The 15,051-nt window shown below is 38.8% G+C and overlaps 1 protein-coding gene across 9 annotated transcripts in view; it reads right to left on the bottom strand.

Moving 5' to 3' along the window:
- LOC111144427 (primase and DNA directed polymerase) overlaps positions 1 to 14,946 on the bottom strand; it is a 67,198-nt gene extending 52,252 nt beyond the window's left edge. For 7 of the 9 annotated variants that reach the window (XR_002640394.1, XR_002640397.1, XR_002640398.1 and 4 more), the window contains exons 1-6: positions 14,849 to 14,946; positions 13,857 to 13,933; positions 13,447 to 13,515; positions 11,093 to 11,222; positions 8,973 to 9,212; positions 4 to 101 (exon numbers count right to left, since the gene is read on the bottom strand). Coding sequence is in view for 3 of the 9 variants with exons in the window: in XM_022498723.1 (XP_022354431.1) it covers positions 4 to 101; positions 8,973 to 9,152 (278 nt within the window). In the remaining 6 variants the exon portion in view is untranslated. Of the gene's footprint in view, positions 1 to 3; positions 102 to 8,972; positions 9,213 to 11,092; positions 11,223 to 13,446; positions 13,516 to 13,856; positions 13,934 to 14,379; positions 14,410 to 14,848 lie in introns of those variants that run through there. The other 2 variants (XR_002640396.1, XR_002640395.1) reach the window with 2 other exon arrangements.
- Positions 14,947 to 15,051: the final 105 nt, after the last annotated feature.

Here is a 15,051-nt window from a genome sequence, read left to right as displayed (position 1 = left end):
TACCGGGATTTATAATAAAACCAAAGTTGAGCATAGGTTGTCACCAGGTAAATACGTTGCCCATCGCCCACTTTGTATTCCAAAGCAAATACGTGAACATCCTTTATAAGAGCAAAAATAATAGTAGAAAAATTAATAAAAGCAGAAATCTAAAAACAACTGTAGCTAGTCGATGCTCATGAAGAATTTTATCAAATTTTGGAAAACTGGAATTTGAGCATCTTTATTCCTAAAAAAAGAAAAATAATTATTGTGACTATGCCAATTAAAATCTAATTATATTTATTCACTCAAGTAATACATGTTCAAGGCAGAAACCATTCAAATATCCAGACCAAAAAGAGAAAAAAAGGGAGAAAAATCACTTTTCAATCACTCTAGCTTGACTTCCTATTATAGCTTCACTTTCTAGTTTATGAAATTAAACTTATTTCTTTTAAAGACTTATTTATTGGGGCACCTGGGTGGCTCTGCCTTCGATTGAGCCTCTGCCTTTGGCTCAGGTCAAGATCTCAGAGTCTTGGGGTCGAGCCCTGCATCGGGCTCTCTGCTTAGCAGGAAGCCTGCTTCTCCCTCTCTCTCTGCCTGCCTCTCTGCCTACTTGTGATCTCTGTCAAATAAATAAATAAAATCTTAAAAAAAAAAAGACTTATTTATTCATTTTAAAGAGAGAGAGCACACATGCATTAGGGGGAGAGGCACAGGGAGAGAGAATCTCAAGCAGACTCTGTGCTAAGTGAGGTGCCTGACATAGGGCTTGATCTCACAACACCAAGACCATGACCTGAGTCAAAACCAAGAGTCTGAGGCTCAGTTGACTGTGCCACCCATTTAAAACTTATTTTTTGAAACAACCTAAATGTTACTATAAATGACTAAGGCTAGGGGTACCTGGGTGGCTCAGTTGGTTAAGCAACTGCCCTCAGCTCAGGTCATGATCTTGGAGTCTTGGGATCGAGTTCCACCATTGGGCTCCCTCCTCAGTGGGAAGTCTGCTTCTCCCTCTGACCTCTCCCCTCTCATGTTCCCTCTCTCTCAAATAAATAAATAAAATCTTAAAAAAAAAATGACTTAGACTAAAATTAATAAATTCTCTAGTACATATAAAAACATGTGGGCAACAAATTTTTAAATGTTTTAAATATTTACAAGTTAATATTAAAAGCTTAAGATTTAAATGTTTAACAAGTATAAGACTATAAATAGTCTTTTCTATGAGACACTTCTTTTAAGGTTAATGGCTGTGGCACTTGATATAACCATTTGCATTTGTTGCCCCAAAGAGTTTCTTCTATTAAAGGGATACACAAGTTATTTTCTTTCCACTTAGTTAATAGCAGCTGTTAAGCCTATCAAGGAAATAAAACTTCCATTTTCAGAAATGAGATTTCAATGAGGGACTAAATTACTGACATTAAAATAATCTTCCTGGGGCACCTGGGTGGCTCAGTAGGTTAAAGCCTCTGCCTTCGGCTCAAGTCATGATCCCAAGGTCCTGGGATCAAGCCCCACATCGGGCTCTCTGCTCGGCAGGGATCCTGCTTTCCCCTCTCTCTCTCTCTGACTGCCTCTCTGCCTACTTGTGATCTCTGTCAAATAAATAAAAAAAATAAAAAAAAAAAACAAAACAATCTTCCTGAGATAAATTTTATAGTTGGTAATTGTTAACTTTAGCAATCATACTCCTATTCTAATTCAAGATCAAATGAACCTGTCAGGAATTTAATTTCCAATACTTGAATTGGATTTACACAAAATGAACACAAAGGCTGTTATTTTATTTCTTAAACTATTTTTTTTTTTTAAGATTTTATTTATTTATCTGAGAGAGGCAAAGAGAGAGAGAAAGAGCGTGTTCATGCATAGGAGCAGGGGAAGGGGCAGGGGGAGAAGCAGACTCCCTGCTGAGCAGGAAACCTGCCATGGGGTTCAATTCCAGGTCCTTGGGAACCAATCTCAGGACCCTGGGATCATGACCTGAGCTGAAGGCAGACACTTAACCGACAGAACCACCCAGGTGTCCCTATTTCCTAAACTCTTCTGATGAGATCTGAGTTAGCTTCCTTTTACAAGGGAACAAAGGGTCTTCATCCTAAAACATTTTAAGCACACTGAGTTTTTATATAGTATCAGTGATCAGAATACACAATATATTTATGCTTGAGTTCACATATGCACCTTTTCATACTTTATATTCCCCATAGTGCCAAATAAATGATGTGCAATACACAACTGTTTATTTCTGAGCATCAGACCATTTGCAAGGGTAGCAGCCAGCAACCACTCCTTAATCCCACTTACCTAATAAGTAGGAAATTACTATTATAAATCCACTCTATTATTCCAAAGCACAAAAGGAGAGCACAGAAAGTTAAATACATGTTTGCTTTGGTGGTATGATTTAAGACCCAGGGTTTATGAACTCTACACTATGCTATTTGAGACATTTTATTTTCCTATTGCTTCAGTTCCATTTTTCTTCCTCATTTCATCCTTCAAATTTTCATATTCCACTCATTCATTTCCTCACATTTTTGTGGGTATTGTTTTAGTTCTCCACTAAAATCTAGTCATTCTATTATTTTTTAGTCCATGGATATGGTCATTTTTCCTCTAAGCATAACTTCTTTTATTCATTCTTTTTTTTTTGTTTTGTTTTGTTTTTAAATTTATTTATTGGATATAGAGAGAGAGAGTACAAGCAAGGGGAACTGCAGGCAGAGGTAGAGGGAGAAGCAGACTCCCTGCTGAGCAGGGAGCCCACCCTGGGCTGGATTCCAGGACCCTGGGATCATGACCTGAGCTAAAGGCAGATGCGTAACCGACTGAGCCACCCAGACCCCTCAGCATAGCTTCTTTTAAATATCATTATGTGGGAGTAGGACAAAAAGGCTGAATAGGAGGATGCTGAGTTCACTTCCCATGGACACACTGAAGTAACTGCCACAAGTAAGGCAACTTGCTCTGAAAGCAGTCAAAGACCAGCAGAACAGATCCTCCACAGCTAAAGACAAAAGACATAAAAACAAGGTCACATCAAGAAGGGTAAGAGGAGCTAAAGCAAAAATAGGAACCAAACCTTGGTATGGAGAACCACAAGCGGAACAGTTAGCATAGGCACAGAAGTCCTCCATGAAGAGAAAAAGGATCAAGCCCCACATCGGGCTCCTGCACAGGTGCCTATAGCAGGAGAACTGAGAACAAGTCCCCATTCCCTATTATGTCTGGTTAAGAAAATCACCAGGACAAATACACTAGTATAAATCAGAGCAGATTAGAGGATGCAGATTGTGGAAAGCACCCAAGCTGAACACTGAACAGAAAAGGAAATGAATAAAATAACCATAGTTTAAGGAACCTCTGGGACAACATCAAGGGCACAAACATTCACATTATAGAAGCCCCAGAAGGAGAAAAGAGAAAGAGGAAGAAAACTTATTTGAAGCAATGATAGCCTAAAACTTCCCTAACCTGGGGAAGGAAAAAAGAATAACAGCTCTAAGAAGCAAAGAGAGCCCAAACAAAATGAATCCAAGGAAGTGCACACCCAGACACATAACTAAATGTCAAAATTTAAAGATAGACTATTCAAAGCAGTAAGAGAAAAGCAACCAGTTACATATAAGGGAACACCCACAGGTTATAAGCACATTTTTTTTTCAGCAAAAACTAGGCAGGTCAGAAGAGGATGACATGATTTATTTCAAGTACAGAAAGAAATAAACCTATGTCCAAGAATACTCTACCCAATAAGATTACCGTTCAGAAATGAAGGAGAGATAGAGTTTCCAGAAAAAATTTAAAAAAGTTCATCACCACTAAACTGGCTTTCCAACAACTGTTAAAAGGACTTCTTTATGTGGAAAAGGAAAGAACATAACTAGAAGAAAATTATGACAGGAAAAAATTTCTCTTATCAAAGAAAACATACAGTAAAAGTAGATCAATCACTATAAAGCCAGAATGAAGGTTAAAGGACAAAGTAGTTAAGTATTGACATAAATTAATTAAGGGATATGTAAAATAAATATAGCATCATACACTTAAACACGGAGGTAGGAAGTAAAAATGTAGCACTTTTATAATGTGTTGGAACATTAGCAACCACCAACTTTATAGACTGCTATATACATAAGTTATTATACATGAACCTCGTGGGAACTATACACCAAAAACCTGTAACAGATACACAAAAAATAGAGAGGAACCCAGGCGTAACACTAAAGAAAGTCATCAATCTCTCCCTGATATGAGGAAGTTGATATGGGGGGTTTGGGGGGTAGGGAAAGAAAAATTAAACAAAATGGGATCAGGAGGGAGACAAACCGTAAGACTCTTAATCTCACAAAACAAACTGAGGGTTGCTGGGGGGAGAGGGGTAGGGAGAGGGTGGTGGGGTTATGGACATTGGGGAAGGTATGTACTATGAAGTGTGTAAACCTGGCAATTCACAGACCTGTACCCCTGGGGCTAATAGTACATTATATGTTAATAAAAAATAAACAAACAAACAAATAAATAAATAAATAAATAAAAGAAAGTCATCAATCACAAGGAAAGACAGCAAGAAGGAAAAAAACGAGGACTACAAAAACAACCAGAAAACAATGAACAAAATGTCAATAGGTACATATATATCAATAATCACTTTAAATGTAAATGGACTAAATGATCCAATCGAATGACAAAGTGTGACTGAATTGATAAGAAAACCAACCCCATCTATGCTGCCCACAAAAGACTTTGGACTGAGACATATAAACTGAAAAAGAAGGGATAGAAAAAGATATTCCATGCAAATACAAACGAAAAAAAAAAAAGGTGGAGTAGCAGTACTTATATCAGACAAAATATATTTAAAATCTGTAAAAAGAGACAAAGAAAGGCATGACATAAGGGCTCCTGGGTGGCTCAACCGGTTGAGCATCAAACACTTGATTTCAGCTCAGGTCATGATCTCAGGGTCCTGGGATCAAGCCCCTTGTTGGACTCTGTACTCAGCAGGAAGTCTGCTTGAGATTCTCTCCCTCTGCCCCTCTCCCACTTTGCATGCTCTCTACTAAATAAATAAATATTAAAAAAAAAAGAGAAAGAATTAGCATGACATAGTGATGAAGGGATCAACCTAACAAGAGGATAAAACAATTGTAAATGTCTATGCAGCCAACATAGGAGCACCTAAATATATAAAGCAAGTATTAATAGACAAAGAGGGAGAAAGTGACAGTAATACAATAATAGTAGGGTAATTTAACACCCCACTTACATCAATGGATAGATCCTCCAGACAGAAAATCAATAACGTGTATTGGCTTTGAAAGACACATTAGACCATAGGCATTTAATAGATTATACAGAAGATCTCATCCCCAAACAGAAGAAAATATTCTTTTTCAAGGGCACATGGAAAATTCTCCAAGATAGATCACATGTTAAGCTACCAAACAAGTCTCAATAAATTTAAAAGGACTAAAATCCTATCAAGCATCTGTTCCAACAATATGAAATAAGAAATCAATTACAAGAAAAAAACTGGAAATAACAAACACATGGAGAATAAACAACTTGTTACTATATAATGGGTCAGAGGGGTCAATGGTGTCAATGGGGAAATCAAAGAGGAAGTAAAAAAATACCTGGACACAAGAGAAAATGGAAACGCAATGGCTGGGATACAGCAAAAGCAGTTCTAAGAGGGAAGTTTATAGCAATATAGTCCTACTTCAAGAAACAAGAAAAATCTCAAAAAAGCAATTTAAACTTATACGTAAAGGAACAAGCAAAATAAGAACAAACAAAGTCCAAAATTAGAAGAAAGAAAATAATAAAGATCAGAGTGGAAATAAATGAAATAAAGACTAAAAAGATAATTGAAAAGATCAATGGAATTAGAAGCTGCTTCTTTGAAAAGATAAACAAAATTAATATAGCCAGACTCATCAAGAATAAAAAAGAAAGGAGCGTCTGGGTGGCTCAGTGGGTTAAGCCTCTGCCTTCTGCTCAGGTAATGGTCCCAGGGTCCTGGGATTGAGCCCCACATTGGGCTCTCTGCTTGGCAGGGAGCCTGCTTCCCCCCCTCTCTCTGCCTGCCTCTCTGTCTACTTGTGATCTTTGTCTGTCAAATAAATAAATAAAATCTTGGGGAAAAAAAAAGAATAAAAAAGAAGACACAAAAATAAAATCAGAGGAGCACCTGGGTGGCTCAGTGGGTTAAGCCTCTGCCTTTGGCTCAGGTCATGATCCCAGAGTCCTGGGATCAAGCCCCGCATCAGGCTCTCTAGCGGGGAGCCTGCTTCCTCCTCTCTCTCTGCCTGCCTCTCTGCCTACTTGTGATCTCTGTCTGTCAAATAAATAAATAAAACCTTTAAAAAAAATCAGAAATAAATGAGAATTTACAACTGACATCCACAAAAATACAAAGATTTATAAGAGACTACTACAAGAAAATATATGCCAACAAATTAGACAAGCTAGAAGAAATGGATAAAGACTGACTCAGGAAGAAATAGAATGTCTGTACAGATAGATTACTAGTAATGAAAGTGAATCAGTAATCAAAAACTTCCCAAAAAACAAAAGTCCAGGACCAGATGGCTAGACAGATGAATTCTACCAAATATTTAATACAGAGTGCTCAAGCTATTCCAAAATACACAAGAAGAAGGAATTTTTTCCCCCTAGGAATGCTTCTGAATTTGTTTTACAAGGCCACCAGCATTACCCTCTAACCCAAACGGACAAAGACACTACAGTTATCCCTGATGATCACAGATGCAAAAAATCTTCAACAAAATATAGGCAAACCTAACACAATACATGAAAGGGATCATTCACCATGATCAAATGGGGTTTATTCCAGGGGCGCAAGAATGGTTCTCTATCCACAAATCAGCATCTACAGCACTTCAATAAAATGAAGGATAAAGATCAAACAATCATCTCAATAGATGCAGAAAAAGCATTTGACCCAATTTAACATTATGATGAAACTGTCAACAGAGGGAATACAGAGGAAACACGCCTCAACATAGTGAAGACCATGAATGACAAACCCACAGCCAACATCACACCCAAAAATGAAAAGATGCCCATTCTTCCCACTTTCACTCAATACAGTAGTAGAAATCCTAACCACAGCAATCAGACAAGTAAAAGAAGGAAGAAAAAAAGCCATCCAAATTGGTAAGGAAGGAGTAAAACATACAGATGGCCAACAGACCAACAGACACATGAGGAAATGCTCAACATTACTAATCAGCAGGGAAATGCAAATCATATCAAATCAAACGATTTTGATGGCTAGTATCACACCAGTCAGAATGGCTAGTGTCAAAAAGATAAGACATGGGGCACCTGGGTAACTCAGTTGGTTAAGCGTCTGACTCTTGTCAGCTCAGGTCATGATCTCGGGGTCCTAGGATGGAGCCCTGCATCAGACTCAGTGTTCAGTGGGGAGTCGGTTTGAGGATTCTCTCTCTCCCTCTCTCCCTATTCCTCCTCCACCCCGCTCTCTCTAAAATAAATAAATAAATAAATCTTAAAAAAAAAAAAAAAAAAAAAGACAAGAAATAACACTGTTGGTAAGGATTTGGAGAAAAGGAAACACTTATGCACCACTGGTGGGAATGTAAGTTGGTGTAGCCATGATGGCAACCAGAATGGAAGTTCCTCAGAAAAAATTAAAAATAGAAACACCTGGACGCCTGGGTGGCTCAGTGGTTTAAAGCCTCTGTTTTCGGCTCAGGTCATGATCCCAGAGTCCTGGGATCGAGACCCACATCGGGCTCTCTGCTTAGCGGGGAGCCTGCTTCCTCTTCTCTATCTCTCTCTGCCTGCCTCTCTGCCTACTTGTGATCTCTGTCTGTCAAATAAATAAATAAAATCTTAAAAAAAAAATTAAAAAGAATAGAAACACCATACAATCCATTAATTCTAGTAATTCAGTATTTACCTGAAGAAAATGAAATCACTAATTCAAAAGAATATATGTCCTTTGTTTCTTTACAATAGCCAAGGTATGAAAGATACCTGGGTCCATTGATAAATGAAGATAAAGAAGATGCAGTACATATACACAAAAGAATGTTACTCAGCCATAAAAAAAGAAGACTTCATTGTCTTGCCATTCACAACAACATGGATGGACCTAAAGGATATTATGCTAAGTGAAATAAGCTAGAGAAAACCAAAGATCAAAAGACTTCATTTTTATGTGGAATCCAAAAACAAAACAAATCTAAAATAGACTCATAAAATACAGAGAACAAACTGGTGGTTGCCTGAACAAAGGGGTGTGGAGAGACAGGAGAACTAAGTGAAGGAGATGAGAGTACAATCTTCCAGTTATAAAATACATAAGGCATGGGGATGAAAAGTACAGCACAGGGAATATAGTCAGTAATATTATAGTAACTTTGGTGATAGATGGAGACTAGACTTATCATGGTAAGCATTTTGTAATGTGTGTAATTGTTGAATCACTATGTTGTTCACCTGAAACTAATACACTATGTCAACTACATTTCAATTAAAACTTTAAAACATCATTACAAATCTTTAATTGTCACTACATAGCCCATTCTTTTTCATTATTAATACTAAGTAAATGGTCAAAAATTCATAGGGATAATTTCTGTAAATAGTGTGATATTTCAGATACGTGGGTGGCTCAGTTGTTAAGTGTCTGCCTTCAGCTCAGGTCATGATCCCATGGTCCTGGGATCAAGTCCCACATTAGGCTCCTTGTTCAATGGGGAGCCTGCTTCTGCCTCTGCCTGCTGTTCCCCCTGCTTGTGCTCTCTCTCTCTGACAAATAAATAAATCTTAAAAAAAAAAAAACCATAATGTGACATTTAGATCACAACTAAATTCTTTTGATACTCATGTGGACTGAAGACAGACATTTCTTTTTAAAATCCCAAGTTATAGTAGCTTCAAAAAAAAAAAAAAGAGGTAGGAGATAAGAATATTACCTCTTTACAGCTTTTAACAAAATTAAAAGCCTGAGTTTGCCGATGGAATAGTTTCCAAATGGAGGGTGGTTCTTCTGGCTTGGACAATCTTGGTCTGTATACCGAGGGCAACGGTTTCCTCTCATAACGAGATGCTCGTTCTTCAATTTGCTTCAGTTTTGCTTCCCATTTTCTCTCCATTGGTTTAGAAGTTACAGGGAAACTAAATCCTAACCCATGTAAGAGTTCTGTCAATTAGCACTAAAACAAAGACATAATTTCTTTCTTTAGAATATATTTTTTTGGTAAAATGTCAAAAACCATTTCCTTACGGTTATTTCCTTATCTGCCATAGACACACACACACACACACACACACACACACACAGAGTTATATATATGATATAATACATAATTTATATTATATATATTCTATTACATATATTCTATAGACAGATATCTATATATATACATACACACACATATAGTTATATATATGATATAATACATAATTTATATTACATATGTTCTATATTTATATATATATTCTATATATATTCTATATTACATATATTCTATATTATATATTATTATAGAATATATAATACATAATATAGTATATATACTATGTATATAAATGTACTATGTATATATATAGTTTTGCACGAAGTTTTAATGTGAAATAGGAATGGGGCTAGTTACCAGATAGCTTTAGATCTTGGCTCTTCTATCTAATAGTGCTATGATTTTAGAAGCATCCTAAGCCTTAACTGCAAATGGGGATCAATGTCATCCTGAACACTTTATGTAATTATCATAAGGATAAATGTGATAGGATGTAAGAAAACGTTTTGTAAATTACAAAGCCTCATGCAAACGTAAGCGTCTTTTGTATCATTATGGTTTTTATTATAACCAGTTTATTGCATCAAGCACTATCTACCTTGCCCAAGTGGAGCTACTACGTTGGCCATCACTTTTGTGCTATTTCTTAGTACAGAGTTCATTTCTAGACACTACTGTGCAGTTCCCTTTTCTTCTGTTTCTATCCATTGTTCTTCTTTTCTCCCAACACAGTGGTTAGTTGGGAGAACAATCCAGTGTATAAATGGAACTGCAATATTGGTTAGTCTTGGTTTAGAATGTCCATGTTAATCATAAGCATGTTTAGAGATAGGAATGCACACATTTTTAACCTATGTCTGTTAATTTAATGACTGTATTCAAGTAGCAGTCTTTTAATCCCTGTTTATTAATGACGTGTGTTTTTTATTTGCACACAATGTTTCCATGTTAGCCATGCCAAGGTAAGGGGGCCAGAAAATACTTTTATGATTTGGGATTACGCATTACTTACCAAAAAAGGATAGGCTTTTAGAAGGGGAGAAGAGCTTGCATCGTAGGTAATAATGGCCACAAAACCTGCCATTCCTCCCTCAAAGAGAGATGTTATCTAAGCCCACTCACGTACTCTCTACTTGGCCACATGACTTGCTTTGGTCAATGTCACATCAACAAATGTGAAGCAAACCGAGGTGTAGTAAGCGCTTGTGCACTGGATTTGTCCTGAGACCAAGACTGTCCTCAGACTGTCATGCTAGAACTCCAATCTCACAGAAGATAAAAGGACATGTGGACAAGCACCAAGTTACCTCAGCTAACAGCCAACACCAGCTACCAGATACATGGAGTTCAGATATTCTGGACCATCCAGGCATCTGAATTCAATGCCTAAGCAAGCCTGAGTGAGTTCAGGTGAGATCTGCCAAAGACCTCCCCAGTCAACCCACAGAACTGTAAGAAAAAATGAACTATTTTTAAGCCAAGAAGTTTTGGTCTGGTTTTTCATACAGAAGTCGGTAACTGTGAGGCACCTGGGTTAAGCCTCTGCCTTCGGCTCAGGTCATGATCTCAGGGCCCTGTCTCTCTCTGCCTGCCTCTCTGCCTACTTGTGATCTCTCTCTGTCAAATAAATAAATAAAATCTTTAAAAAAAAAAATTGATAACTGAGGTAGTCTCCCTTTTCATTAGTATCATCTTCACTAATAAAATAATTTATCTATGTAGAAAACACATATATTCATTTTTTAAGGTGAAATAACAACATATACTAAAGCATTCGAGGGAAAAATTCCTTTTACCTCTGGCAATGCCTTTTCAGTACTTGTGCTTATCGAATCAATAAATATTCTCTTGAATTCTTGCAGAAAATTTTGCAACACAAACTCAATGGCAAATGATATATTCCTGGAAAGGAAAAAGAGGTTCATCCTAAAAGATTGAGAGGATACAGTATCATGACACTGTTAGATTTCACACTGGACTTCAAACATGTCAGACCTAAGAAAGAATACTCTCTCAATTACACGTGATCCACATGAAAATTATAAATTATAAACTAAGAAACAAACATAATTCTAAAGGTATCAATATAAACTTCATACCAGACATGCCTAGGAACAGAATATAATTTCACTGGATGGAAGAACTGGAATAATTTTTAATGAAACGGCTTTTTTCAATGAAAATGACATAGGACTCCAGACTGCTAGATCCTGAATATTTGGTTTATTTTAATCTGCTTCGCATACCGATAAAAATCTTCCACATTCTGACAACCTAGGTGAGAAACTGACTTTCTTCTATGAAATGTATTAACTTTTAATAAAGCGCAATGATTACTTAATGAAGAAATAAATACAGGGGCACCTGTGTGGTTTAGCATCTGCCTTCGGCTCAGATCATGACCCCAGGGCCCCGGGATGGAGCCCCGCTTTGGGGTCCCTGCCCCGCTTCTCCCTCTCCCACTCCCCCTGCTTGTGTTCCCTCTCTCGGTGTCTCTCTCTGTGTCAAATAAATAAAATATTAAAAAAAAATTAACACAATGCAATTAGATAGGATTTATAGCTCTGGTATCTTATCAGTAACTGACAGAATAACCATGTGGATGTTCACACTTAGTGACATGGACATCCAGAAAACTTTTGATTTGGTAAAAATACTGATACAACCAGGGGAAGGAAGCCATGCATGAAAGTCATGGAGACACGATGGAAAACCAGTCTGATGCTTCCTGGACCTAAGAAACCACAATGTCAACAAAGGAAAAAGAAGAATTCAATATCTGTTATGCTCTCATGTTGTCTGAACAGTTAAAAAATGTTAACAGCTGGGTTGAGGGTCAGAAGACAGCTGGGGGCTGGACTACTGGAGCAGGAGGGCTGAATGACAAAAGCAAAGGAAATGGAGACCAGAAAGGCATCTGGCATTCTGCTTTTGGGCTATCATATTCCTCATCCCTATCCTTTGGGATAATGGATTTCCATTTTGGAAATGCTTTTAATTCCTGGTGCGGAAGGACTGTCGTCCTTCTTTTACATAACTATTCATCAAAAACCCCTTTTCACACAGGGGCTGTTAACTATTTTTGGTAAATTTCCAAGTTCCAAAGAAAAATATTTGTTGTTAAAAAAAAAAAAAAGAAAGAAAAATATTTGTTGTTTTTTTAAAATAGTAGGTTTAAGAACTCTATTGTTTATTTCTTCACAATGTACCACAATGTTAGTTAATTTCTTTCCTTCCTTCCTTTTCTTTTTCTTTTCTCTTCCTTCCTTCCTTCCTTTCCTAAATTAAACTCCATGCCCAATGTGGGGCTTGAACTCACAGCAAAGGGTCAAGAATCACAGGCTCTACCCACTGAGCCAGCCAGGTGCCCCCCTTCCCCACCTGCCCATGGTGTTATTTCTTAACACTGCATTCAATCATGGTCAATACTGATTTTACAACTAAAGGTGGTCAGGCTAGAAAAAAGGCTGGCTTAGTCCTTTTACAGGAACTGTAGTGGGAGAAGAGGCAGAGAGAAGGAGATAGAGCGATGACACAGACAGCCAACCTCAGTAGCCCTGGTTTCCCTAGGTTTATGCCTAGATATGCCCAGCTCAGACTCCTGGTGGTCTGAACCCCAGGAACAGCTGCAACAGAAGGCACATGCCTTGTGATTCCTGACCTCTAGGGAAAGCTTCCTTCCTCTTTTGTCTATCACAAGTCAACCCCTGTTCCCTCTGTCCTGAGAACAGATTTATCAGTATTTTGTGCTTTCTGGCATATATGTTCCAGTTTCAATATTTAGTCGTGTTCTGGTATTTGACAATAGTTTCTTTTCTTTTTTTTTTTTAAGATACTATTTGAGAGAAAGTGAAAGTAAGAGAGATCACAGAGGAAGAGGGAGAGGCAGTCTCCAAGCTGAGCGGAGAGCCAGATGTGGGGCTTGATCCCAGGACCCCAGGATCACAACCTGAGCCAATGGCAGACACTCTACCGACTGAGTCACCCCGGTGCCCCTGGCAATAATTTCTTAACATAATCCCTTATGGCCTCTTGGAATACATTTATACTATTTCTCCCACTGCTAGAATATTCATAATAAAGTATGTGATTAAAACTCACTTATAGTAATATTGTTACTTAAGAGTACATTCCAAATTAGTACATTCACCTTTTCCACTTTGGTCATTTTGCCTCTCAATGCTTGAACAGAAGTAACTCATAATTTCCCAAAAATCTCCTGTAAGGGATAAGAAAACATACAATGATCTATTGTTCTTTTCCAGTAACCCCTTTCTACCATCCCCACAGGATCCCCATCCAAACAGCCTCTCTGCCACACTAGTCACCCTTAAAACTCGACTTGTAACTTTCCATAGCGACACTAATTAATGATTCAGAAAGTCACTCAATTCACACTTCAGTTTACCCCAAGAAGTCCAAACTCCCTCGAGAATCTGGACCAGATTCTAAGACTTTACAGTCTCCCCAGAATCGAAACCACTTAATCATTTTATTTCTTATTGTTCAGCCAGGATCACATCCTGTCCCTGACCCAGTACCACCACCTATTTCTCTTACCTGGAAGGCCTCGCCTGCCTTTCCCAAATTCTTCCTCTTCGAGGCCCAGATCAAAGTCCGCCACCTCTGCGACAATTCTGTGAAAAGAAATTACTGAATTCAGTCAGAAGACATGGCCTCTAGCCAACCCTTTTACTATAATGAAGTCTCAACTAGACTAATTAGTATAATCTACAGGAAAACAGAAAACCGCTGCTGCTGCCTTAACTGAAGTATCATTTTGGTAAGAGAGCTTAGCACAGGAAGGCGTGTGGGCATCCCAGCGGGGTGACAGGACTTGTGCGACCACACTCCCTATGAAGAAGGGCGCGCTAAACCACTGGTAGGGTTTGGAGAGGGTCGTGGTCTCCAGTTTTACTGCAGCGGAAAAAGGGCCTGCCAAACATGGGTCCTCTCTCAATTTGGGAGGGAGAAAGAAAGGCCCAGGTGTTCTCGAGATGCAAATCTAACTCAGGTAATTCTGCTTTCGTTAAGAGCAAATGAGTTAACTCTCTTAAACCCGTGTGGGGATTGGGATTCGTACCTCCAGGAGCTGTTGGAAGGATAAAATAAGAAAATGTGCTGAGAAAAATGTACTAAGCACTTCACAAAGGGCTGCCGTACTTATATAAGGCATCTATATATACATATATACACACACATATATATGACGACGTCTATTTATGGACAGACTACACCCTTGATGTACACCCGAATAGGCAGAAATGCTGGGGGCAGGCTAGCTGCTAACGTGGGGTCCCCGACTTCGAAGGATGTCCTCTTGAAGTTTGATGCAGAATTTGGTGCTCGATTGTGTTGATAACACTCTGCGAAAACGACTCATTGTTTGCATCAGGGTCTGAACACAGTTCGTGAGCCAGAACAGGCGGGGAAATACTGAGCGCAGGGAAGGAGGATTAAGGGGCAGGGAACTGGGGGGTAAGCGAAGGAAAGGCCTCGGCACCACAGCGGAAGTACAGATTACCAGCGCGGGTCGCGGCCTGCTCCCCTACCTCCGGAAGGCCCGCCTCTGACTCCCTCCTCTCTGCTCCTTGGGTCTCGCGAAGGGTTCAGGTGTCCCTCCTACTTTCAGAACCCCGCGCCACCAGCGGAAACCCGCCGGTCCTCAGGGGCAGCAGGCGGGACCAGTCTTCAAACCACGCGCGAGGGCGAGGCCACAGCGCGGGGTGGGCGTGCCGACAGGAAGGGACGCTCA

This window comes from Enhydra lutris, unplaced genomic scaffold (genome assembly GCF_002288905.1).
Source record: "Enhydra lutris kenyoni isolate GAN:26980312 unplaced genomic scaffold, ASM228890v2 scaffoldscaffold11, whole genome shotgun sequence".
Lineage (NCBI taxonomy): Eukaryota > Metazoa > Chordata > Mammalia > Carnivora > Mustelidae > Enhydra > Enhydra lutris.
The sequence above is the reverse complement of the archived record's forward strand: the minus strand, read 5'-3'. Positions and strand labels throughout refer to the sequence as shown.